This window comes from Notothenia rossii (genome assembly GCF_949606895.1).
Source record: "Notothenia rossii genome assembly, chromosome: 5".
NCBI classification, from domain to species: domain Eukaryota; kingdom Metazoa; phylum Chordata; class Actinopteri; order Perciformes; family Nototheniidae; genus Notothenia; species Notothenia rossii.
In genome coordinates this window covers 33,560,535-33,588,322 of record NC_136903.1, presented here as the reverse complement: position 1 = coordinate 33,588,322, position 27,788 = coordinate 33,560,535, and the positions used below count along the sequence as shown (strand labels likewise).

The window sequence follows — 27,788 nt, the reverse complement described above, 5'->3', positions numbered from 1 at the left end:
ACTTTTTACATTGATATGTAATTTATTTTGCCATTCTTGCACACCAAGTGTAAATAATCCCACTTTTATATTGTGTTAGCTGTTATTTAGCCCTTCAATAGTGTTTTATTTGTCAGATAGTTTACATATTTCATCTCACGGTCCACTTCTATATTTTCACTCTTTTAGATCTGTTTAATATACTATTTTGAGATGTTTATATTGTATAATTGTTTATTTTCCACTCTTTTATTTCTAAATATATGCAATACTTGTTTTACATTCTGCTGCAGCGAAAAACATTTCCCAATTTTGGGATTAATAAAGTTGATCTTATCTCTTATCTTAACACCTGATTTTGAGCTGTACAAGGATTTAACGCAAACAAGAAGTGAGAATGGATTTTTTTTAAAGAGTCAATTGACATCACTTTTACATTTTTTTATTGTAAAGGTGGTTTCTTAGAAAATAGTCACATGATACAGAGGCAAGGAAATAAAGCAAAAGGCCTGAAAACAGAAAAGAGTGAAGAGAAGAAAAAACATCTACAGAAAATAAAACTTTGGTTATGGCATTCTTATTAAAACTGAAAGAAAACTTGATCTGCTAAATAATAATCAAGAAAATGTGACAGCTCACCCTCATCATGGCAACACAGATGAAAGCGCAGAGGAGAATACATTGTGTCGTAACAGTCTACTCCGTGTTTTCAGGAACCAACAAAGGCAGATATAGTCATTTATCTGTTTCAAGACATTTACGAAAAAAATACCATAATTATCTATGCACATGCTAAAAAAATTCTCTTCACAGAGTGAGAGCTATCGCAGGTTTAATGCTACATCAGCTGAACAACAGATAAACAGCAGTACAGTATATAAAGACTAATTCAAACAGTATAAAACATCTCAATGTAATGTATCCGTGTATTAGGGAAAGTGGTTTTTAGTACTTACATAGATATGTCATTTATGAGTGTGGGTTAGATAGTCGATATACAGTGCATCCTTATGTCTTCAGAGACTTCCCATGTGAGCATCTATGTCTTGCAAAAAAACACATCCTACATCTTCAGTTTCATTTTTCTTTCTCAATTACATGACATTTGGCAACTCAAATAACCCATTTAAGGTTGGAAGTAAGTCCTTCATTTTTAAAATTACTTCCCTGGAATATAACTTTTCTTAGATTTGTATTGCTATGGTTATTCCTAACCCTAACCTACAAGTAGACTACCTGGGATTTGTATTGATAGTTAAATACATTTCTGTACTATTGATACTTTAAGTCAGACCCAGTGCCAGAACAAATCTACGATTTTCATGGGCGGCCCAAGATTTTCTTTTGGGGGTGCTGTGGGGTAGCTTCACGTTTCATAGAGTGTGCTCAAACATTTAGGGTTTCCCATTAATGTACCGGGTGCTACAGTGGAATGTTCTACTGCGACACTCCCCACACGCACACACAGTGTACCCGCGACTGTTACAATGAAGGCTCGATAATCAGCTCACGGCATGTAAGCAGGGGTAAAGTGCTATTTTTTTTAAGTGGGGGGTGGACCTAACCTCCTCTAGGGGTTCTAGGGCTACCCTGGGAAGATGTTTTTTTTAATATTGAAGTTAAAAGCATCAATCTGGTGCACTTTGAGAGCAAAATGAAGAGATCTATGGATACATCTCTCAACACCCATTTGAAACCGAACTGTTAACAGATGTACTATTTCTTTATGGATATTTTATAAATCACTCCCCTTTTAAACTGTATTCTTGTTTTACTGTCATATAGTATTTCATACCTGTTTTTCATGTATTACTCTTATATTACTATCTGACATCACATACATCGTAGCATTAAAGTTCACAGTTTATTTATAATTAAAAAAATTCAAATTATTATTTTTTAAATTTATATAAATAATAAAAAAACGTTTTTATTGGGGGAGGGCAGGAATGTCAAATGGCGCCAGGTCTGCTTTAAGTACTTTTTGCTTATAATACTTCGGCATTTTGACTTAATTTACTACATTTTATATTGTATTTTTATATTGATTTATTTTTTAGTTGCTGTCCTCATCGACTCTTCTCTGTAGCTTGAAACGCTTGTCAATGTAATCATTATTTATTATTGGCTTATTTGTACATATCCACAAATCCCAAACTCAGTCTCCCGGAGAAGTTCGAGACTTGCTTCACTGGTTTCTTTGAGAGAGATTATTTCATGTTCACATGTATTGATTGAACTTTCTTAGGAAAAAAATAACGTATTGGACTTTTTAATTTTCTTACTTTTTCTAAAAAGAAGCAGGTCGCCATTTTAGCTTGAATAAGATTCTGAAAAACCAAAGCTATATTATTGTAGTAATGTAATTTTAGGGGAGACTATATCTACAACTAGCTAGCATTTTATCATTGAAATAGTGTGGAGAAGGAATTATTGTGTCATTATAATAGCACAAAGCAGACACATACAAAACATCTCAGATTCTTGGAGGTATTTCTCTCAGAAAATAGGAGTCGATTTAGGCTAGAATTCTCTGGAAACACCAACAACAGGGATCACAACCCTATTTCATACCCAAAAGAAAAAAACTACTGAAAATACGCCAGAGAAAAATGCGTACATCAAAGGCAAAGCTCCCGTCATCATTTCTTGCTGAATTTTTTTGCAGGACACAGACTTTACTCTCTAATACTTCCGTTGTATTCTTAAGTAAATGCCAGCCCTGGTAACTACATGCCTATATAATATAATAACGGCTTCACTAAGCAGTACTTTCTCCTCTTTTTCCTCTACTTACCTAAACGTATATCCCATTTTCACCCTGACCTCACCTCCCTGTACACCAATGGTTCTAATCATCCTTTTTATCAAATGAACCCATATTTTCTATATCAGTATCCCCTTATCTGTGGCTCAGTAGTGCCCCCTAGCAAGGATGCACGTTACAGGCCCTGATCTCCTTCCTGTCCTTACAGCTGCCCGTCTGAGTGCCTTTAGCTTTTTTCTTCACCATCATGAATCGCTCCTGGATCCCCCCTCCACATGGTTTGGTACAGTCAGTCCAGCTGGACCACGGCTGCATTCTGCAACCTGCTAGAAAAACGATTTATCAATTTCTGGAGGCATGTATTAGCTTTAAGAATAATGACATAATTATTCCCACTAACCTGGCTGCTCCTCGACCGCTCCGTCTCTTCCCTGTTTACCCCGTCGCCTCATCCTTCCTCCTCCTCCTCTACCCCCCCTCTCCTCCTTTGTTTTCGAATGGCACTTCCTGATCTTGCACTTCTTCCTCTGGATGGTCTCGGGACAAGCGCTGCCCCCTAACTGTGGCTCCAGTTTGATCATACGGGTTCGAATGGTGTGTCCTTTACCGCACGACTTGTTGCACTCGGACCACTCGGACCACTCAGAGACCATGCAGTCCACGGCTGGAGAATCAAAGGAAGACAACAAAAGGAAAGGTCAGAAAAATAAAAACAAAGGAGGGGCAGATGGTTAAACCTTGCTGTGATTAGATCTTTGTGGCATCTATTGATAGATACACTTAAAATCATTTTTTGTCTGATCTGCGTTCAGTGGTGCATTTGCCAAGTTTAACTTTCATTTTACTTTTACACCTTAGAGTTTCTGAATTTAAAGGCAGATCATGTTAAGTTCTGTGAGATCAAGTTGATATTCATCGGGTCTTCTGGACAATGTGAGATCACATTGTGTAAACTAAACCTAAATTACTACAGAATCAGCTTATCGTTTGACCATGAGACTTAAAGTATTCATCATCAAATATTGAATTATTTGAAAAAACTATATATATCTATAGACTATAGAGACTGGGAATGGAAAGTAAAAAAAAAAAAACATAAGAGCTGCATTTTCCAAAAAATAAATAAAAAGCTAAATGGTGCGACTGAAATGGGACAAATTATATACGCAATGAATGTTAAATAATACCTTAAAAACTGTCAGAAACACAACCCAAGTCTCAGGAAGCAAGCATGTCAGGTTCAAACTAAAGTAAATGCACAAAGAATGTCCATTTCCTGTTTTGTTCTTCAGGTACTTACGGCACTCGGGCAGCATGCACTTCTCGCTCTGCTCCAGCTCCTCGCTGCACTCTGCAGGGTCAGACTTCAGCATCCTCTGACGTGTGCGCAAGCCCCGCCCACACGTCACACTGCACTCCGTCCAGTCAGACCAGGGGGACACCACGCAGGGGAAGCTGTCTGTTAACACAAGTATTTAAACACGTATGCTACAGTTATTAGCAGTTACCACGTTAAAGCATTGAACTTGCATAATAAAGCTTGAACCTGACTTATAAACGTGTATGTCTCCCTCTTCAGTTTGTGTGTGCAAATTTACGAAGAAATGCCCCTGAAAAGTATGTGTTATGCTACTCTACAACAGATATAAAACGATATAAATATTACTCACGGCATTCTGGCATCATGCATTTCTCCACTTCGGCCACCTGTGTTTTACACATGGACCCGTCAATAGGAGGCATCTTCACCATGCGCTCACGTCTCCTCATGCCCAGGCCACAGGTGGCGCTGCAGGGGTCCCACTCTGCCCACTCAGTCACCACGCAGCTGCTGGGAGCTGTGGAGGAGGGCAAAATACAAAAATCACAACACAAATATTTATCAGTATATCAGTGTTTACGAGATTCCACGACAAGTTTTCGATTGACTGTTAAAGTCAAATCATGAGTCTTATCAGATGGGCCATTTTTCACCATATAAGGTCTCACAACTTGGAGACCTGATATGGTCATACATGGAGCAATACATTAATGATTGAAATGTCATTATAGGAAACATGTAAACGATGAATACATGAAGATGTGGTGCAATGTCTAGGTCGTGTGATTTAGGTAGCTCCGTTTTGGTTGCTCTTTAAGGAAGCCAACACACTGTCACAATAGAGTGGTGCAGGAATGAGTTATAAAACCTGGAAATGAGTTAGCATTTCATCACTTCTGATTTCCTGGTGTTGCAGTCAATAGGTTTTATGAACATGTTTTAGGTTAGACGCTTGAAATATGGTCTCTGGTTAACAAGAGTTTAAGAGATGTTCATGTACAATTACAATTGACTAAATAAGACTCAGAGGGGGGAAGTAACTAAGTACATTTCCTCAAGTACTGTACTTGAGCACCATTTTGAGATACTTGTACTTTACTGGAGTGTTTCCATTTTATGCTACTTAGCACTTCCACCCCACTACAATTCAGAGCTAAATCTTGTACTTTTCCTCCACTACATTTATTTAATAACTTCAGTTACTTTACAGATGTGGATGACTGATGTGAAATATAATCAAGTGTTAAATCAGACTTTAGTTCCACCTGGAGTAAGTTCACAAGCTACCCTGCAGTATACATAGTCATTCAAACTAGCTGCACCTTTACCAGCTTTGATAACACTTTAATGATCAATCATTATAAAACATATCATATATATTATTCTGAAATGGACCAATCTGCATGATGATTAACAAAGGTATATTTTGATGGGTATACTTTTGCACTTTTACTTGAGTGACTTTTTGAATGCAGTACTTTTATTTGTATCATAGTATTCCTACACTTTGGTACTTCTACTTTTACTAAAGTACAAGATCTGAGTACTTCTACCACCTCCGATAAACCTCATCACGCCAAACTTTAACCTCTGTTAGCTTAGTGGTGTTGTTAGAAGTTAGTTGGTCCGTAATGTAGACTAATGTTAGCTTTTTACTTCTGGCAATTGCATTTTTGCTTAATAAATTATAAACTATGTTAACATATGGACATTATCCTGCTGAACTAAATATGTAACTATCATAAATGTGTGTTTGCCACGGAGCTTAATCTGCAATATTCCCCAAATCCAAGGGAAAAATTGCATAGTTTTTTTGTCAGGGGAGCCCTTGTGTTGCTAACTTCCAGGTCAACTTACAAAAACACATCATCACTGGACCACTCTATATCACCAAGCTAGTATAAGTTAAAGTATTGATGTGTCTTGTGAACAAATTAACATTAAACGTCACCTATAATGCAAAATCCACTTCTTCATGTCTCTTCTACATCAACATGTGTCCCCTCTGTGGAAAGAGATTCTGAAAGTTTCAGGAACAAAGATTCTCTCTTTTTGTCCTGATCCATTTATATAAAAACCTGTCTGAAAATGAGCTGATCAGATTTTGGACACCTTATGATGTCATAACGATGTTTTGGCTTGTGTAACCATTAGCCAATCACCAACCAAGGTAACAACCCCCCCCCACACCTTATCACCTGAATCTCCTCCTAGAGCACCATTGTGTTCTTTTTAACCAAATACCTCTCAGAGGGGCGTGGGGCGGGGCTCCTTATTTTCATCTAAAGTAACAGACAGAGAATCAGCACTTTTGAAACAGGGCTGAAACAGAGGGGATTATGGGATGCTGCAATAATCTGTTTGGTGTTTGGAGCCAAACACTTCAGAGACATGTTTTGTATATATCTGAGACCTATAATATATTGATGAAAAACAGTATAATAGGGGACCTTTAAACAAATATGAATAAAAAAAGGGATTCAATCTAAGTGTCATCTAAGACTCACAGCATTCATCGTTGACGACACACTTCTCCGTGTCCTCGGTCTGGAGCTGGCAGTTGGAGCCGTCCTCAGGATACTGTTTGACATATCGCTCCCTGGACCTCATGCCCATCCCACAGGACACACTGCAGGCTGACCAGCTGATCCACTCCGACATCATGCAGGTCGACGGCTCTGTCAATCAGGAGAACAACAAAAATATAGCAAGATGCAATAAGAAGAACATCCTGACATTTTATATTGGGCATGTTTCAGTGTTAAATCCTGATGACAACTAATACATTGGTACATCCACTGCTGGAGTTGACCATTCATTTCAATGAGTAATATACACAGGCAAGCTTTGGTCAAATGTTTTTGTCTGCCACTGCAAAACGTTGGTAGACTGTAACAGGAATAATTATGTACATTAGACAGAATCATGTGGTTCCTTCACATGAGGAAATTACACTATTTGTGAAAGGGAAAAACATAAGCTTATCCCAGTATTCTCCAGCAACATTTAAATGAGCATGTATCACTCAGACATTTCCAATCAACCTTACAACCTAACTGTAATAATTGTGAATGATTAAACCTGTGTTTTCTCATTGGGAAAGGGAGACATTTTAACATTAATTTCAGCCTGCAGGTTGCAGCAGTGTTTTAACGAAATGTCTATAATGATAGTACTTAAGGTAGATATGTGTATTACTTAAGCAGCTGTAATTGAAGTTGGCTGTGTTTATACAGTGCCAACCATAATCATAGTGCCAACCATAATCATAGGCCTATCAATACAATCTGTCACTGTACGATGTTGGCCTGGGGCAAGCTGTAATTTATATTAAATGTGGATTCACTCATAATTATACTCTTTACTATGGTAGTTTCTATTATTCTGGATCACGATACATTAGATGTTTCCCAAAATGTCTGGAAGAGGACAGTCACTTTTTTTATAACCATACATTGACATGGGAGTTTTATTTTTTCCCTATGCGCATACAGTAGTAATGTTAGGCTTCTTGGTGAGAAATACTTCCACCTGCCAACAGAAGATGTCACCAACCCAACGTTTAATGGCCAGCTGAGCTACAGCTTCTCACTTTTCTTACAAAGGCACAATACATTTGAATCATTACTCCATGAATATACACATCATTTAATAATAAATAAACCTATCTTTTTAACCGGTATGTTTCTTAATTTTCTGTTAACTTTCTCTTTATTTGCATGTATTTGTTTTTCTAAAATCTATTGTTTTTTCATAAATGTCAGCATTTCTAAATGTGTTTTGATTTATTAATTAAATTCCCTTGACACACTTATCCCTTCCTCTCTACATCACTTTATTCCTTCCTCCCTCCCTTCCTTAGACCTTTTATCCCTACATTATCTTATCACTCCCTCCCTCCCCCCTTCCCTCCCTCCATCCATCCATCAATACATCCTTCATCCCTCCATCTATCCATTCATCCCTACATCCCACTAATTTTTCCAATCATCTCTCCTTCCTTAAATGTCTTCATCTGTTTATCCCATGCTCCCTTCATCCCTCCCTCATACCTTAGTCCCATCCTTACCCTCCCTTAATAGATAACTACATGCCTCCTTCCCTACATCCACCTCTTCTTGTGTCCCCTTATCTCTTTTTATTTTATTTGGTGCATACTTTCTGTCTAATTATAGATACTTGTGGGAACTTGTGTTCAGATAATTTTTCGACTCACAAAACAAACTTTCTTACACTCTCCCTCTGTTTCTATCTGAGAACATAATTGCTTACCGGCTGTGGCCTAATAAAGCAGAACTAAGTGAATCATTTATAAAAGATGCAGGTTCTTCCAGCCCAGGCGAGTTCTCCAGAGAGCCAAAGTGTTTCCCAGGAATATGAATCACCCACGGCGTCAGCCCCCGCCCTGCCCCAGCATGAACCCTGCAATTATCAATCTCCCACCCAGCGCTAACGGAGCGCTAAATGAAAACAAAGTAGAGGTGTGCAGGAACAAAAAGCTACAGTGTGTGAGGAGCTATCTGATGTACATCGATAAGAAGACTTATGTGTGTGTGTAATGTTCCTGCAGACTTAAAAACTCTGAGCTTCACTCGTCTGAAGTCAGGTAGACATCTTAAAAGGAAAGAAGGAGAAGACAGATACTGTGCTGCGTCTCAGCATTTGTTCCAAACTGACAAATTCACTGGCAATTGGATAAAGTCAAACTCCTTGAGCTTTGTTCTTGTGTGTTTGTTGGAATGTCGTGAGTTGTTACTTGGAGTAAAAGAGCATCAAACTGAAAACTTTGGGGAAATCAGAAAGAAAGACGACAACAGAGATACTGAAGAGATAGTTGACTGAGTGGTTTAAAACACATCAGCTTTGATACTTGAATTACTGTGAAGCTCTACACTTTGTTTCTGCATCCTACTGGAATGAAATCCATGAACGTACATGAAAAGCATGGTGCGTTCTCTTAGTCAAGGATAAGCCTTGCTGATAGCCAGCTGATCCACATAATCTTATGTTTCAGAGGAGTAATTACTGTATCCAATGACCAATGTTTACACTGTGTGATTAGGGATTTGTATGTTGTGACATATGCTGATGATGTAACCATATTAACCTCAGCTGATTCCTCTGTAATCACTGAGCTGGCACCCATTTCACTTTCAGTTGTACCTTTTTTCAGTTCAACTGCAAGTTGTGAAATGGCTGCACAATTATAGCCCTGGTTTAAATATTCCCTCAACGACATGAATAAAAATTAGGAAGCGGCACACATTCCAAAGTTTAAGACAATATAAACAAAAAATGGTCTGAAACGGCTAAGCTTTAATCTGCTTATTATTTTCAGGGTTCACTGATCACCCCTCTTGTTGATATAAACACCCCAACTCATAAGAAAATGAAATCCTTGTGATTTAATGCTTACAGTTTGTGTGTGATGAAATGCTTTAGCAGACTTTCAAACTGTCAGAACTATTAAGTTTAAAAGTAAAAGGTTTTTCTTCTTTGTGGCCTAAACTATTAATTACCTAAAAAACACAAGTAGAATAGGTTATAGAGTGTTACAAACGCAGAAGTTTAACTTAAAACAAAGTGCACATTTTTGTTTTATATGTGTATCCTGTAATATTAAGAACATGACAATGGGAGATATTGGTTAATCCTGCCACCCTATGTTTTTATTGGCAGACAACAATTTAATTAAGAGGAGTATTGACTACGATCATAGATGTAATAAACAAGCTAAGCCACATCTGATTTGCATAAAGTGTTGTTAATAGGACTGATGCTGGGCTGCTGTTCGACGTTTAGCACATATTTTAATTGAAATCAAAAGAAAGTGGTTTCTGCTTATGATCATAGAGATATAGTCACAACACAAGAGGACATGTATCACTCATGAAAAACAGAAGGTAAAACAAAGTCTGTCCCCTTGCTAAACTTGAATACAGACCTAGTGTTGGAAACTTTAAAAAACGTGGAATGTCCTTTACTGCCTTACCTTAAGCCTTTTCATTGTCTGTAATATGTTAAGCAGTTGTAGTTCTCGCCTGTGCTTGTCCTCTGAATCACTGTTTTGTTCACTTCAGTCTCATGTGTTGCAAACAATAGTGCCTCCAATTGTAAAATGGCTTCCTAAAGACGTTTCATTTCAGATATAGTTCCCTCTGCTGCAGGGATCATCTGCAATGGAAGGGTATTACAAGATTGGCAATTTTACAGTATGTTACTGTGTTATTATGTTAACAATTCCAAATGACCAAAAACCAAAAAGTTCAACCGAGGCCATTGGAAATGACAAACCAAAAAATTAGACATCTTGAAATACCGATGTTTGAGTTTACAATCAAATTTTTCCTTTAAGCAGAAATATATGTAAAAGACATTGCATTTCAAACTATTCAATAGTTGCAGTTAAGCCAATTCTTATATGATGGATAGGCTGCCATTGCCATAGACTACCAACATAAACATGGCCAAAGAGCAGTACAAATGTTACTTATTAACCATTTTATTTTTTTACCATTTTAATTCATTGTGCACTTTTTACTTGTAAAAAGTAAGTGGATTTTATGACTGTGAAGGCTCGTTGGTGAGGTAAGAGTTCCCTTTTAGGACATGTTAAGTGGTCATAAAAGAGCAGTTGCATTTAATGTAATGAGGTGAATAAAAAATGAGCTGTTTGGCTCTGTTTCTAGAAGTGCCTAGACAGAACCAAATAACTGTTATTTATTAACGGGCAAATTGCTGAGAATACTCGTGTCATTAACCTACTTTTTAGTTTAACTGTTTTCTCAAACTGTGTCATGTCTGGTTTTACTTCCTGTCTTTGTGTGTTTTCCAGCCTGTTTTGATTGTCTTATTAGTTTAACCTGTTTCCCATTAGCCCTAAAACCACCTGACCTCCTGTAAACCTGCACTTTATCCCCTCATTAGTTGTATCTAGACCAAACCTTTAATGAAAGTGTTTGCTGTTAAGTGCTCTTGTCTTCAGCATTTAGATCCACCCTGCTCCTCTTACAGTTGGTTATTTTCCAAATCACTCTAATTTAAATCTTGATGATTCTACAAACAAACATCATCCACACTTCAAAAGCAGCTGAACCCTTACAGTCGCACCCACAAGTGGTCCCCTCCAAGTTGAAGACCAGCCGGCAGACAGCCTGGCCGGCTCTGTTTTGATCGGTTTATATCTCTATAATTCTACAAAATAACCTCTTCCCAGTACAAGTGCGGCTGATCACTTAGAGATGCATCCACTTGGGTGTTCCCCTCCAAGTTTAAGGCCAGCCGGCTCACAGCCATCTGACAGCCGAATGTCGTCTAAATGCCAGACTCTGGTAGTTTGTCCCCCTCCTCCTGGTTCCTTACTTGGCCGTGACTTGATACAACTGTTACATTGCCCATTGTTTGAATGGCAGGTTTTTAAAATTGATAATATTTCTAAAAAACCCCGCTAAGGTTCACTGAAATATCGTTGTCAATGTTTATGCCATGGTCAACACAGTGTTTCGCTCACACACAGTAGTTGCTTGAACTTCAATAAGGTGTCAGTGCACTACTATCATTAGCTTTTCAAGTAAACCTGGAAAGTACTGTAGTTTATATTATTAATAACATTTTTAACTCACCAGCTTTTATGGAGGGAATACGATATAACCGTTAACTAGCGTCATTATTTTATGCATACAACAATCAAGCTATTCTGTGTCTGTGATGGAGGAACATTCTCTCCTGGCAGATACGATAAGACCAGCTGAGTTCAGTGCTTTGAATAAACCATTGCAGCTGGTTTCCTAAGGGCCAAAGACTTGTTGAGCAAAGGAAAATAATTCTCAGCAGGGACCCTCACCGACCTGCTGAGGCCCTTATAGATGGTTCCATCTGTTCATTACAATTACAGTACAGTGCCTAGCTTAGGGAAAACCTTACCTACATTTTTCACAACTGTGGTCCCCCATATCCCAACCCAATTATCATAAATCTTCTGTATTGTATGTCTGTGTGCGATTTTACCCTCCATACTGCATCCCGGGCCCATGCAGGGCTGGAAATCTTGAGTGTGGGGACACGGCACAGAGAGGTCCAGCTGGGCCTTCAGCATCCTCTGCCTCATCCTGCGTCCTTTTTCACACGTGGAGCTGCTACAGGCCGACCAGGGAGACCAGGCTGAGTAGATACATGTCTCTGGTGTGTCATCTGAGATAGAAACACAAAGGGGTGTTAAGTGAACGCAGGAGATGCCAAAGAAAAAAGGCTTTTTAGTTTTTCCGTTCAAATCTTGTGCCCATTCATTGATTGTGATGCTTTATATTTTTCAAGTAGTGGAGCATAATCAATTTTCTTCAGTAGAAATACATTTAGGAGATTTTAAGATATGTACAGTGATGTGCCTGCCCTTGCTATTCAAAATGTACAGCAGTGTTTGCAGATATCAATTTGACTACAATCTTACTTCATACTTTACACCTCGCAAGAAAAGTTGAGTCAACATTTGCAACATAATGTAGTTTCAAAGATTCTAAGGCTTTATTGTCATTATGCAAAATATGGACTGCATAGTTGTTGGCAATACAAAAGGGGCTCTATTATGCTAATTGTTAGGTTCATATATGTATTTTGTGCTTCTACTATGACATGTTTACATGTTTTAATGTTCAGAAAGGTCTTTATTTTTCTCATACTGTCTGTGCTGCTAAACCTCTTTCCACCCTCTGTCTGAAACCAGAGGTCAACCACTTCGCGATGTCAGAAATGTCCGGGCCCTTAGCCCATCACGTAAAATGTGTTGGATGCACAAGTGTCACATAGTGATGTCATTATGTTACGGAAGTTAACAAAGGAGTCCAATGGAGGCGTTTCAGGAAGGGGGGTGGGGGGGTGGAGGGGGCAGTAGTGTGTTGGAGAGAAACTCCGTCTGGAGGGAACCCAGGGATTTTAGCCTTTGCAGACCATTTACATCCACAACAACCTATATAACACATAGGGAAGGGAAGACCCCGAAAGCATTTCAAGGCCTCTTTCCGGCCCAGGCTAGATCCTTGTACAGATCATATCATAACCATTTAGAATCTGCTCAGGAAAGTTTTGTTTCATTTTCATCCCACTACAACAGCTGAACTGATTTGTCACAGTTAGAGGAGGGGGGAGAAGATTAGGCTGACATTTATTATTTCACAACTTGTCCAAAGGTGATTACTGCAAGGACTGGACCATTAGGAGCAACAGAGTGACATCTGAGAGGGATAGAACGGATAGAGCGAAAGAGAGGATTTGTGAACGTCTCGCCCAATTATCAGAGCGAGCAGAGCTACGAGAAGTAGCAGGGGGACTGGCTTCAATTAAAAATGCTCTCTCGGGGTTCAGAGAGGCTGAGATAATGAGGGGAGAGGCGAGAGAGAATAGAGCGTCAAGCCTCAGGGACAAACCTGAGTGGGTCCAATTCTCTGGGATAACGTGTGATGACAGAGGAGGATGAGGGAACAAAGGAGCAGGAGAAGCAGAGATGAAGGTAAGAGGGGAGTTGATGTGTAAGTGAGAGCAGTGAAGCTCCGGCAGACTTTGTGGACCTGTTTCGTCTCCGTACTGTCATCTCATAAGAAAAGAGAGGAAATGTACAGGTAGAGTAAGAGAGGAGGGAAAGAAGCAAATGGTCTATGACTGACTGAGGAAGACGTGTGTTAGGCGGCAGGAGATTCTTGTTAAAATTGTGCAGTGTGGGTAAAATCCTGCACTCTGCCCAAGGCCACTTAAAATAGCCACAAAGCGCACAGTCCCAACACGTTATGCACTGTTTGTACTGTTAGCCCCTCTGTGGTTTAAAAAGGACAGAAGGAACAGCTCATCTTGTAACTAAAATGTCACAGCAGTGATCAGAAAAAGGGCAGGGTAATAACAGAAAAATAACTAGTGTGTTGAAATGTGTTCTATCTTTCCAAAAAGGGACACCCACGCACGCACTTTGATACGCACGTGTTATTACTGTAATATGTAGTTCTATAATTTTGTAATTTAGTGGCCTACAGCATAATGGCATTTTGTTGGAAAGTCACATTGGAATAGACTGCTAAAGTGGTTGACGTGCAAATGCATTTCAATGGCAAAAAACACTAAGAATCTATTTCGAGAAACGCACTGCTTTTTCAAAAACGATGCAAATATGAAAACAAACATGTGCCAAAACACATGCAAATTAAGACACATCTTCATTAACGATGACCAGACATGCGCAGTGTTTACTAAAAGCGCTGCATAAACGAACATGCTGCAAATACAGAGCAAGAGGCTCAACACAACGGAAACAGGGACACTAAAAACTGATGCGCACAGCTGGGGCCAGACTGTTACTGACGTGTGGGGGTTATAAAAGTGGGCAAACGTCCCTGGAAATGTACGTAAAATGTACATTTTATTAACTTTTTTTAATCAATGTGATCACATGATTCCTTCCGAAATTTATTGCGGATCTGCTGTAAACTAGCGAGCTAATGTAGCTAACCTGGACATTTCAAATATACTGACAAAATACTTACATAATGGAACAGATTAACTGTGCTAACAATGACAGTTGGCGAAGTAAAAAGTGAAATCTATAAAGAGCCCAATTACAATTGTTAGAAAGGCAACAGCTACATAATGTCATTAGAGATCACTGATTGGTGTACATTTTTGGTTTAATTCACAACATCACAAACTGTCATCTCCTTGGCTTCTCAGTGTTCTATATTTCAATGTAGCATCTACACTCACTATTTTGATTTTTACCATTACAATTTCTAACTTTGATAGACGGTAAGCTCATTAGCATCATAGTTCTGCTGTGATGAAGTGTTTCCTACAGATGTACATGTATTGGCCGGCAGGGTCCCCATTGTTTATTATCTCCGTCCTCTCGTGGAGGCCTGAACCCATAGTTATTTACTTTTAACGTATTTTTTAACTTTTTTTAACTAAAAGTAAAGAAAATAATTTCTTCTGCATCTTTTTTGTTGTTTGAGGTGCAACGACACAGCAGCTTTTAGGCATGGTAAAAAGGTTTGATTCCTCATAGCGCAAATTCTTTAGATTTTTCAGTTTTGACTGGAAAGTGGGGGGGCCGCCATTTTGCCAGGCAGTGACGTAGCGCTGCTGTCATATATAGTATGTCAAAAGTTAAACATATGCACCACTAAAGCTCAACAATAACAAGTCAGTACACATACAGTAATGAACTGTAAAGTAGAGGTTGTGATTCTAAAAATCTATTTTTCTCACCTTAAACAAAGTGCTTTGACATTTCTGAAAATGTAAAAAAAATGCAATCTGATCGCTTTTTAAGGGAATGTAATTTGAAGAAAGCAGTCTGTTTTTAACACCCTTTAAATAAACCCCTCATTTCAATGTGATTAACAAGCTTAATTCCATCTGGCAACCTTCCAGTCCCAAGCATCCCCAACCTTTAAGCTCTATTACCCTAGCCTAGAACATAATAGTGCATGCAGCTCAGCTCATAATAATGGTGGGGAATAATAGCATAATTAGTATTTGTCAACATTAGTGAAGGATTTTCTTCATTTATTCATAATGTTTTATTAGGGTTAGAATCATTATTGTTTAACTCCTGTTTGCCTACTATAATTCTGCTCACGGGATTAGCCTAGTGTCTTTAATCAAGCTGTTGTTTCAAGGTGAGCTGTGAACAACGGACATTTGTTTTGTATCCATCAGAAACCAACATGGTATACATTAGAATATTCCCTTTTATATTCGTGTAGAGCATTAAACCTTGGATTCATGATTGCTAAACCATGCCGAGCACAGAAAAGAAAAACAGCAGCAGACAGAAAGAGGTTAAAAGAAAGAGTGCCGGGCGTCAAAGAACTAATCAGAAGGAGACAGACAGGAAGTAAACACGTACAGGAACTAATCAGAAGAAGACTTACAGGAAGTAAACACTATTATATTAAATAGGAATAATATGACAATGACGGTGAACATTTAGCAAATGCATACGAGTAGTATTATTCATGCCGCATCCATCACATTAGTATGCATACAAAAAGTGACAGGTGGGCCCGCCCCAATTATGCAAATGAGCTAAGTCCCGCCTCCCATTTATTCGAGGTGTGATATCCCAAGTAGGTGTGATATCCCAAGTAGGTGTGAGATCCGTCGATAGGAGGGGTGATGTGTATTCACACGTAGGTGTGAAATTCCCCCACTGTAGCGCCTTATGGTGTCTAATAAAAATAAATGCTGTTAGTATGCATAAAAAGTGACAGGGATGCCCGCCCCCAATTATGCCAATGATTTCCCCCACCGTCCCAGTCACACCCCTTCCTGTCTCCCCGCGCCCCCTTCCTTTGACTGTGATGTCAGAAGACAGTGGGGGTGGAGTTAGATAAAAAAAAGAAATCCGTGCAGACAAAATAAAAAATCCAGTCATTTCCACTCATCAAGTCACCTTTCAAGAAAGAAAAAATGGCCAAGAGACGCTTAGATATGGGTTTAATCGGCGAGACGCCTGTGACAACTTACAGCCATCCGGCGGGAGCGCCAATCAAGAAACGGATGCAATATATGTGCCGGGTTCAGACACCTCCGATCGAGGACCTTGAAGAGAAATGGCTTCTGGAAAATGAAAATGTTTGGGGTTACGTGTTCAACTATATGGCGAATGAACTGCATTTCTACAATCTGAAGAATGGAGAAACGTATAGACCCCACAGTGTTAAAGCGACGTTGACCTCAACAGATTGGGCTGTGTTAACTCTGGTGTCTTCCAGAGATCTCCACGCAACCACTGTATCGGAAGACCACCGTGGAACCATTGGTGTACAAGATAGTGCAACAAAAAGCAAAGAAACGCAAACAAAAAGCGAGGAACCATTGGTGTACAAGATATGTGCAACAAAAAGCAAAGAAACGCAGACAAAAAGCGAGATCAAAGAAGAGTTTTCACGGCTACCCCTCAATGTGGAGGAAGAAGAAGGAGATATCCCCCCGCCGTCAGAAGTGAGAAGAGTCCTGACAAGCACCGTCTGGGAAACTAAAAGCGGACCATCTGGGCGATGGTATTACCGCGCAAGCCGTTTGGTGACGCTGGGGAAGGACCCCTCTGATGATTTTGTTTTGGAGTATTTCAACTCTACATGTGGGGTTTTTCAAACATCCTTGCGGGTGCCTCTGACTGCTTGGCTGAAAATGATTGATGAAAAATCTACAAAGCTTAAAGAACTTTTTAAACAGAGTCAGACATCGATGGACATTATACTGGTGAAAAAGGCTCTCACTTTTGATGACTCCTCCTCCCACTCAGCATAATAAGTCACACCCCCCTCACCAGATCATATAAAACTAAGGACCCCTCAAAGAAAAGCATTGTGTCTTCTACCTATGTAAAAGAGCGTCTGGGTTGTCTTACGAAAATGTGTTATCTCTGTATCAAGATGATGTGATAAAAAATGATGCTGCTGTAACGAATTTTGTGAAAAAATACCAACGGTGTGAGAGACGTCATAAAGACACTAATTTTAACCACAGTGTTTGTTCTCTACAAATGTTTAAAGATTGTTAAAAAATGTAAAAAATAAAAATAAAAAGGTCTTGAGACAAAATTAATTCAGGTGATTGTCTTTATTAGGAAAACAAAAATATAATACAAATGGTTTAGGGGTAAAATGTAACCATCTTGGACTTAATATTCTAACTCTCCTTATTCTTTTCTTCGTATGCGGGGCACTCGGAGGTTCTTCCTCCTCTGCGGATATTACTGGCTGTTGCATAATGTGCAATACCTCGTTTCTTCAACAAGGCTTGAAAAACTTTGTTAAAGAATTCTTTCCCTGCGTCTGTTTGTATCTTTTTAGGAATCTGACTTTTGTGAACTAATGTTTTAATTATTTTATTAACTACAAGGAAGTCTCTTTGAAGAGGGTATTAATAGTTTAAAGATCTTAATGACCCCTTGATCACGTCTTTTTTTTTTTTAAAGACTGTTTCTCTAAAAGGCAGGTTTGTGATTTTAACACTTTTTACTGACACTCGGCAGATTTGTGTGTAATTCTCTCACAAAGGAACAGTAAGTCTCTTACTTTTTGGATAGAGTTTTTATGTATGACAACTTTACAACTGGTAGAAAGTTAAGTACTTTTTCTGAACAGATTTTCTTTAAGACTGTGACTCTTAACACACCATCCCCCCGAGAGCCAGACATACTCATTCCCTTTTCAACGCCCCCCTGCAGCAGCTCAGGTGGGAAACCCCCATACAGAATGTCAGTCACTGTGTTAAACTTTTATTTTCTTAAAGACTGACTCTAAAAGGCACATTTGAACTTATTTACTGACACTAGGCAGATTTTGGCTTTTTTCTCTTTTCTCGTGTTACTAAGATACTTTTAGATACACTTTGATGTATGCAACACTTAACAACTGGTAGAATATGAAGTACTTTGTAAGGAATTCTATTTCTTTTTAATGGCCTAGGCAGATTTTGGCTTTTTTCTCTTGCCAAGATACTTTTAGACACACTTTGAGGTATGCAAAACCATAAAACTAGAAAATGTAGTACATTGTCTGATTCGATTTTTTCTTAAAGACTGTTTATCTAAAAGGCAAGTTAGTGATTTTAACACCGTTTCGATGAAACAATGCAGTCTTGATAACTTGAGTTGACTAACATTACTTTTTTAAGATGTGTGTGTACAATTCTCTCACAAAGGAACTGTAGGATACACTTTTATGTATGCAAAACCTTAAACATTTTTGAAAATAAAAATACTTTGTCGGAATACATTTTCTTTAAAGGCACTTTTGATTCTAACGCTATTTCAATGGAGCAATCCAGTTTTGTTGACATCAATGCTTTATTCTCTTTTCTTGTGTTACTAAGATACTTTTAGTTACACTTTAATGGATACAAAACTTTATAACCTGGTAAAATATTCATTAATTTGTAAGGAACTACATAGTGATTTTTAGCAAAATACAACATACAACTAATACATTATACAATATTACGACTTTTTGCGATATTTTCAACACAATATACTTTTACCTTTTTCTTTTTTTTGTAGGGCTTCAAGATATTTTGCATGTCATGCATAAACACGGTGTCATCTTTCTTGAAACTGACATGCTGTCCGTTTTACAAAACAAGTTATTTTTCTGCTTCTTCATCCTCTGAATTGTCCTCCCCCGTCCCTCTTCCTTCAGCCATCACAACAAGAATCAAGGTGGATCTGTGAAATGAAACACCTCTTCCCAAAGCGTGACTTCCCTATTGAGAGCATGCGTCTTCGGCAGTAGGGTCTAAACCGATTGGCCAGATAAACTAACATGCAGAACGTACGGTATGTTTGAAGACTAACCATTTATCCAGTACAAGCTGTCTTTAAGATGTGACATCGCGCTCTGACTATTTCCCATAAAATCGTGACAAACTATTACTTATTCTTAAATTGTACCTCTTGCTGCTTGGTTGAAAATGATAGATGAAAAATAACTTTTTTTACTGGTGAAAAAACTCAATTCTACAGATGACTCCCTCCACTCAACGCAATAAGTCCCACCCCACTCAGCAAATCATCTAAAACGAAGGACCCCACTAAGACGACCGTTGAAAACTAGCCATGGATCTGAGAAAAACCAAGTCTGATGTAGCCTACCCTCATTATCACCAGGATAACGGATATGGGCTTAATGACTGGATGTTACAAAGTAGGGGGAGAGGATGTTCCCGAAGAAGAGCTCTCCTCTATGTCATATCCATGTAAGGTCTTTTGGACAAAACAGGACTATGATTTTTTTTTACTTTTCTGCACAACTTTAAAGTAAAATAAAAATGGGGAACTACTATGCAAAACGCTCAGTATATATTGATCAGAATGTAGTCAATACCCTTTTAATAAGTGTGGTGATGAGGACGATTGAAAACAGAGTGAATAGTGATCCCCGTGTAAACAGAATGGCTGAAGTTTGTAAACTAGAAGACATTTTGGATATCGTTCGTTCTGGCAGTACTATTCCTGGTCATTGGGAAACGATTGTAAACGAAACATTTAAAGTGGTCCTGGAATCTTCATTTTCCGAAACATTCTGTAACATTACCGAAGAAATGAAACAAACATCAAAAGTGTATCATGTGCTCTCATTGTATGCTCTGTTTGTAGATGTAATGCATCTTTGTGTCAAAAACAGCATACACATGAATATTTTGACTGAAGTGAAAAAACTCCATCATGATATTTCCAGTAATCTGGGGAATTCTAAGCTGGAGACGGTCCTGGGGATGTTACAATCAGTATAACTATTGATTTTGTGTGTGAAAAAAAAAAAAAAATGTGTTTTTTATATTTCAAAATTGTTGTCTTCATTATAGCAAGTGGAGCGTGTCTGATACATGTGTATTCATGTATTCATTCGCCATATAGTTGAACACGTAACCCCAAACATTTTCATTTTCCAGAAGCAATTTCTCTTCAAGGTCCTCGACCGGAGGTGTCTGAACCCGGCACATATACTGCATCCGTTCTTGATTGGCGCTCCCGCCTGATGGCTGTAAATTGTCACAGGCGTCTCGCTGATTAAACCCATATCTATGCGTCTCTTGGCCATTTTTCTTTTTTGAAAGGTGACTTGATGAGTGGAAATGACTGGCTTTTTTATTTAGTCTGCACAAATTTCTTTTTTTTTATCTAACTCCACCCCCACTGTCTTCTGACATCACAGTCAAAGGAAGGGGGCGAGGGGGCGGGGGGAGACAGGAAGGGGTGTGAGTGGGACGGTGGGGGACATCATTGGCATAATTGGGGGCGGGCCCCCCTGTCACTTTTTATGCATACTAATGTGATTGAAACAGCATTTATTTTTATTAGACACCATAAGGCGCTACAGTGGGGGCATTTCACACCTACGTGTGAATACACATCACCCCTCCTATTGACGGATCTCACACCTACTAGGGATATCACACCTACTTGGGATACCACACCTCGAATAAATGGGAGGCAGGACTTAGCTCATTTGCATAATTGGGGCGGGCCCATCTGTCAATTTTTTATGCATACTTCTGTGATGGATGCGGCATGAATAATACTACTCATACGTCCTTGTTATGCTTAGAAGAGACATTTGCTGATTCAAATAATTTATTAAGTATTTTTTTAGGTGACAGGGTTCTAAAATATTGACTATTTTTGTTCAGTCGTGGTCCTTCTATCCTCCAAACATGATAACAAATACCACAGAAAAAAAGGGGGGGAGAGTAAGACTTTGTTTGCTCCTTCTTTCTTTGTGGTTATACATCAGAGATAAAACTCTCCGCTGCAGACAGATTTCATATGCAGCACTGCTGGAACATCATTGTCAGGTGTGACAGGATCCCTAATGCGTCACAGAATATAAAGTATGTCTGATAGGGACATGACTGGCTCTGCAGCAGTGGGGCTTCCCCGCAGTGAGAGGGGGTGAGGTGGGGGGGATAACTGCCAGATGTGTGTTCTGACCAACTGACCAGATCACATCTGAGACTAAAACCAATTGTGACTCTAATGAGCTGTGTGTGTGTGTGTCCTTGAGCGTAATAAGACACTGAACCACCACAGTGTCTAGTCACAGAGAATGTTTAGCAAACACAAAGAGAATATCATTGTTCAAAGAACTTAAAGGAATGCAATATCATGTAATGACAGGGTCTAAGTAATTAGTTTAAACGCTCCATCAAGCCCTTAGAGTAAATGAATTGTGTCTAGTTTGGGCTCTTTTACGGAAGATCCGTAAATGAAAGTGTGTGTGTGTGTGTGTGTGTGTGTGTGTGTGTGTGTGTGTGTGTGTGTGTGTGTGTGTGTGTGTGTGTGTGTGTGTGTGTGTGTGTGTGTGTGTGTGTGTGTGTGTGTGTGTGTGTGTGTGTGTGTGTGTGTGTGTTTACAGTACCTTCCTCCTTGTCCTCCTGTCCAATATCAGCTACGATGTCATCTATGTTGTCTGGGACCACATTGCACTGCTCTCCCTGCACACACAAAGACAACTGGGGTAACATCCATCACAGACACAAATGTAGCCCTAGCTTCTTAAAAGACAAAACTATCTTCAAGCTTAAACTCTTGATTTAACCGTTGAATGTTTTTTGTTCTATTGATCACCATTGGCTGTGTCTATGTGTAAATGGAATTCCATGTATTTTGGGCAAGCATGGTTACAGTAGGGGTTGTCAATGCAGTTCTTGGAGCCAAAATTAGGATTGCAATCAGAAACCTCAATGCAGATTCCTGTTGTGAAGGTCATGTGAGTTTTACGAGATTAGAAAAGCCAACTTTTATTTAAATGCTACTAGTGTGTTGCAATGTTTAAATCACAGGTAGAAAGTTATGAACAAAAAATCACCAGCTAATGGCCATCCAATGTACCCTATCCTAACTGTAACCCTAAATTCAGAAAGATACTTTGGGTTTCCTAGACACTTCTTCCATTTAAGAATGACATCAAATGAAAGATACATACAATGTTTTATATTGATGTACATTTTACCTTTCTTTACTTTTATGTTATGAAATTATTATTATTATTATTACCTATGAGATATAAGTATTTGTAATTCTGGATTTAGGGTTAGGATTAGGATCGGTTACGCCGGATAGCGACTCGCTAAAGCTGGCAACATTGCTGTATGATGTAACTTACTAATAGTTGTGTTTTAAACATTGCACTCTTATTGGTAGGATACTCAATCCTTGGCTTGCGATATTCTTCTCCAATTTATTTCTCAAAAGTCTACCTCTGGCAACATTGCTGTAAATGTTTGGAAGTTGTGTGGAAAAAACGTGGAACATGGTCTTTTTCTGTGTTTTTATTTCTTTATACATGCATTCTTACTTTAACATACTGTACTACATTGTACCTTTCTAGCGATGCGTTCCATCACCAGCTTGGCGATGGGAGTAATTGCCCCTCCCTCAGGATCGTAGAAGGGGCTCTGTGGGTGGTCCAAACTGGTCAATGGTCGGATTTTCTCCTGAGGAATGGTGGGCTTGTTTGGTGACTGGAAGAATCCAAAACAAGAGGGTAGGTGAGTTCAGTATTTAATGGTTGAATCTGCAATGATCAGTTTTCTTATATTAGCTATGTGTGAGGGCTACAATTCTCACAAACGAACACACATCCTAAAGTGTCTTACAGCTCACCTTGCTTCTGGCAAAAGGCTGAGCTGATGGAAAACACCTGCCTTTATAGATGTGTCAGCTAATTGGACTACGCCCTTCCTCTCAAACCCTGAGGGTTATTTAAAGAGGCCACTCCATTTAAGCCACCCCTTTTTAGAGCCTCTTCCCCCTGCACCATACTTGCCAACCTTGAGACCTCAGAAATCGGGAGGATTTCAAAACCACCGCCGGAGCTGTATTAGATTAACATTAACATGCTTATTGTAGTTGTAAGTGCACTGCCTTGCGGCCTGAAGCACCATCCTTGATGGAGCACATGTGTGGGCTGGACCTGTGTTTTACAGGAAAGGAGTGAGCAGAGGGTCGAGTTGTCGATTCTTGTTCTGTTTTCTGTGACTATCTTCCTCACCGTGCTGAACACCCTCTCAGACTTTCAGTTCTGCGCGCTACTAAAGAGACGCGCTACCATGGAAACCAAACAATGGTGTAGCTGTATTAAAGTCAGAGTGGAAACAGTCCTGAGTAAATCTGATTTTGTCAGAAATCGGGATAAATGCGGGATAAATATGACCCCGGGAGGAAACCAGGAGAGGGCAATGAAATCGGGAGTCTCCCGCGAAAATCGGGAGGGTTGGCAAGTATGCCCTGTACGCAACAATGGACTGGCCAGTAGTGCTATAAATTCCTGCAGTGTGGAGATGGTGGGGGGGGAAATGTGAGTTGCTCTTGGGCAGAAGAGCACAGGATGTCACCCATTTTTGTGACGTTTTGTTTATGCATTAAATTCTAGATTGTGCATGTTTATATCTACACCTTTTTTGTTTAAACCAAATTGATCTTATTACCCATCTTAAGATTGTACATATATTGGGTAAATAAAATCCTTATTTTTGCACCTCAACCTGCATTCCTGATTTTTGCGTACCCTGGTCCTTCACACTATGGATCAAATGATTATGGGTCATGGAAAAATGTTTGCATGTAGTGACCAACTCTTTTGTACTCCTCAACTCTACAGAGCATTTCTGTGCTTTTCAACTCATTGTTTTGATGTAACAGTTTTGGTTAAGTCTTATTGCTCTGTTTTATGACAAATCTGCGCAGATGTTTTTGGCAAACAAGCTCTATAAACTAACTTTATGATTCATACCAAGCACCCAAACACAGTCCAATTAAGTGAGCGGAGCATTTAGCTCAGAGATAAAGATTTGTCCCACTGGAGACCAAAACAAAGCCAAAGAAAATACTAAATACTGGGCCTATATTACATTAGTTGACTCAATCATGACCCAAAAGAATGCTATTGTTGGTTCATGTCTGCATGATGTGTAAAAACTGCTTTGTAACAGAGTTGTCGTATAAGACTCTTACAGTTCATTAAACCCAAAGTCAATGTGAAACTAAAGGTGAATCTACTCTGACGTCTCTTTGACAATCGGGGGGAAATGGACGTGTGAAAATTAGATGCTACTGGGGAAGATTAGATCATGATTTGAAGGGGAACTATTTCCACCCTCCCACATTAGCATTGTGCACTTGGTGTGGAAATGGTTGATGTTCTATAGGAAAACATCTGCTCTTGTATACTGAGAGAATGCTTTGCCTCAGGCGTATATGACCGAGTCTTCCGCTGAGCAATGAAAAGAGTAATTCAAGTTAAACAGCAGAAATTCAGGACATGGTAATTCTTTGTGGGACAAGAATACTAATCTTATATCTGCATATAATACCAGCATATCTGTAAAAGAGCCTTGTAGAAAGAGAACATGATTTGTTTTAAGAAAGAAACGCATGTAACTAGAAATAATTAAAAGTAATAACACACTAAAACAATATCATGCCTTTAACACAAGATCCATTACGTTTCTCAGGTGTTTGGTAGCATGTGTGCTTTCTTAGAGCTTAAAAAAAATTCTACAGAGAGAAAAGATAAAAACATGTGACAAATGTCAATCATTCTCTTTGTTCCCACAGTTTCACTCGCTGTGCTGTTTCAAGTTTCACACCAACTTTGGATTGAATAGATTCAGGAGTAATGAATAAGACAAAAGGATGACATCTACAAGGAAAGTATCAGAGCAGATATGAAGTAACATCTTCCCGTACAGCGCTGTGACAACAGTGTTGATGATTCTCTTTGTAGTGAACACAAGTTTTATCTTGTCTTACTTTTTGGTTTCAAGATTTTGTGCGGTAGAAGACCAAACAGAAGACATTAATCTATTGTTTGAGATAATTACACACTGCAAATGTACTCCTAATTTCTGCAAACAGAAAGAAGCTTTGAAGTCTTTGCTTTTCATAAACTGCAAATTTGAACAAGCATATTGTCTAGATTCTAGAAGACGTGTACTTCCATGTCTCTGTCCGTAGGTGGCAGTGATTTAATGTCTTCTGTTCAGTAGGATGCATGGATTATCTGATGGTACATTCGAAAATAATTGTGTTTTTAAGGAAACACTCCCCAGAATAAGACATTATTAAGTTGGATACCACAGTTTAAAAGGCCTTCCAGGTCCAAATAAACACTTTGTCTAAGTGTTGAACAGTTACATAATTGTGATACTCTACATTTTATACAAAGACTGAACAATGGCAAATGTACCTTAATCTAGTGCGAAAATAAATTCTGCTGTATAATCTGTTTCCTTTGTCTATGTTTAGTACCATGACCCTAACCCTAACCCTACTACTCTAATTATAATATCTATGATCACAACATCTTCAAATTTAGAATACACATACATATACTGGACACCATTCAAAAAAGTGAGCGCCAGTATGTTTCTGAGAGCTAAGGAAACCAAGTAAAGGCCCTTACCTTACCTTGTAAACAGGCAAGAAATAGTAAAATGCATTGTTTGAAAGCACCAGAACTCGCAATTTAAAAAGTTTCGGTTTTATGTTAGGATTTGAAAGGGATTTATCACCTCCTTCCAGCAGGATATGCTCCTTGCTTATTCATGATGTTGTAAACTATAAATACATTGCTGTATTTTTTAAATAATGAAGATGGATGAGCTGTTTTCAATTCAAGGATGTGGAGAGCTAAAGAAGAAGAAGTGTGGCACAGTGGGCTAACTGCCAGCTGGAAGTCAAGTGTTTGATGAAAGTTCTCTCTCTCTCTCAAAAAGCAATGTGATTGTTATGTTGAAATATTGGAATGTGATACTACACGTTTTGTTAAACGTTAAGGTTGGCAGTAGCAAAAAGCTTGCATTGGGCTATAAAGGAACTAAATCAAAGTTGCATGGCTGCCTGCCAAAAAACGCTTAGCTTAAGCTGGACTCCACTGTTGCCATGACACATAGAAGCTCGAGACATTCATGAGTGTGGTACTTATCATCGTATTTGATACTGTAGAAAAAAATGTGAAAACCTCTTTAGCTTGTGTTAAAAAAACATTTCAGGCGTCTAACCAAAAACATGTTCAAAAATGTTTTGATCTTGAGATGAAGGAAACCAAAAGCGGTAAAAGGTTAATGTAACTCTGGGTTTTAGGACAAATTCCTGCATCACTCTATAGCCAACTGAGCAGAGTTTTTAAGCTAGTTACAGTATTTGATCAGCTAGCCCATTTTTATCCTCTACAAACCTCCAACTTTAGCTTATGTTAGTTAGCTAGCATTAGTTAGCTAGAGATGATACATTAGGTACATTAATATAGCTTTTATAAGTTATTTTAGAAAACAAAATAACAACGGTCAGTAGTTAGCGAGCTTACAAAGTTGGTGTTATCGGCTTACATTTTTAAGCTAACATTACTGATTTGGTTATAATCCATAAGACAACATGTATCATTACTGACTTATGTCAGTATTTGACTTAAATACTTTTTTGGTTAGCATTATTAATTCCCTTTTTCTTGTGTCTTCATGTCTTAGTGCCTTTGGCCACCGGAAAACCCCTCTTTCATCATTATTTCATTACAGACAATTCTCTAGTGGTCCTTTGTAATGACAACAGCTTTTATAGTCTGTGATGCAACTATAAGTCTCTACTGGATGGTATACCTCCATGGTTTCTACAGCTGCCAACAGTGAAATTAGGATAGATTACCTCATATGTGACACCGTTGTCAGTGCCTGCATCCCAGGGGATGAGGACTGTCTCCAGCCTCTGGACCCAGCCACAGTCCTTGGTGCAGAGGTCCTCTCCGGACAGCCCCACATTCCAATCTGGGCTGGGCCCCAGCATGGTGAGGAAGGACATGAGGTGACGGGTCCGGTCCACAGAAAACTCTGCAGATGGAGCTGCTCGCCTGGTGATTGAGGGGGGTAAATATAAGAAAAGAGAAAGAAATGAAACAAACAAAGGGAATATCTCAATAATCAAATTAAATGTTATATCATTTTCTATAACTTTTCCCACAATAATTTGCTGTTACTATTTTTTTTAATTACTTGCAGAAAGTCGAGCTCTTATGTCAAGATTTTAATTAATTAATTCATAATAAAAACAGTCTTAACAGGTTCTTTATGAAAAACAGTCTTTGGTATCTTAACAATCATGTCTAAACAAAAACATACTTGAAAACTGCTTTTGGAAAAACTTGACAACTTGCAAATTGGGAACAAATAAGCTTAGATTTT

The 27,788-nt window shown here is 38.8% G+C and overlaps 1 protein-coding gene across 2 annotated transcripts in view; it reads right to left on the bottom strand.

The window, feature by feature from the left end:
- Positions 1–405: 405 nt before the first annotated feature.
- Positions 406–27,788, bottom strand: part of LOC307040229 (spondin-1-like) — a 143,883-nt gene continuing 116,500 nt past the window's right edge. Inside the window, exons 8-16 of one of the 2 annotated variants that reach the window (XM_079682867.1) lie at positions 27,256–27,457; positions 22,935–23,075; positions 21,971–22,046; positions 12,075–12,257; positions 6,575–6,745; positions 4,417–4,584; positions 4,047–4,205; positions 3,147–3,410; positions 406–3,072 (exon numbers count right to left, since the gene is read on the bottom strand). In XM_079682867.1, coding sequence (XP_079538993.1) covers positions 2,906–3,072; positions 3,147–3,410; positions 4,047–4,205; positions 4,417–4,584; positions 6,575–6,745; positions 12,075–12,257; positions 21,971–22,046; positions 22,935–23,075; positions 27,256–27,457 — 1,531 coding nt within the window. In that variant the 3' untranslated portion in view covers positions 406–2,905. The remainder of the gene's footprint in view (positions 3,073–3,146; positions 3,411–4,046; positions 4,206–4,416; positions 4,585–6,574; positions 6,746–12,074; positions 12,258–21,970; positions 22,047–22,934; positions 23,076–27,255; positions 27,458–27,788) is intronic. The other variant, XM_079682868.1, reaches the window with a different exon arrangement.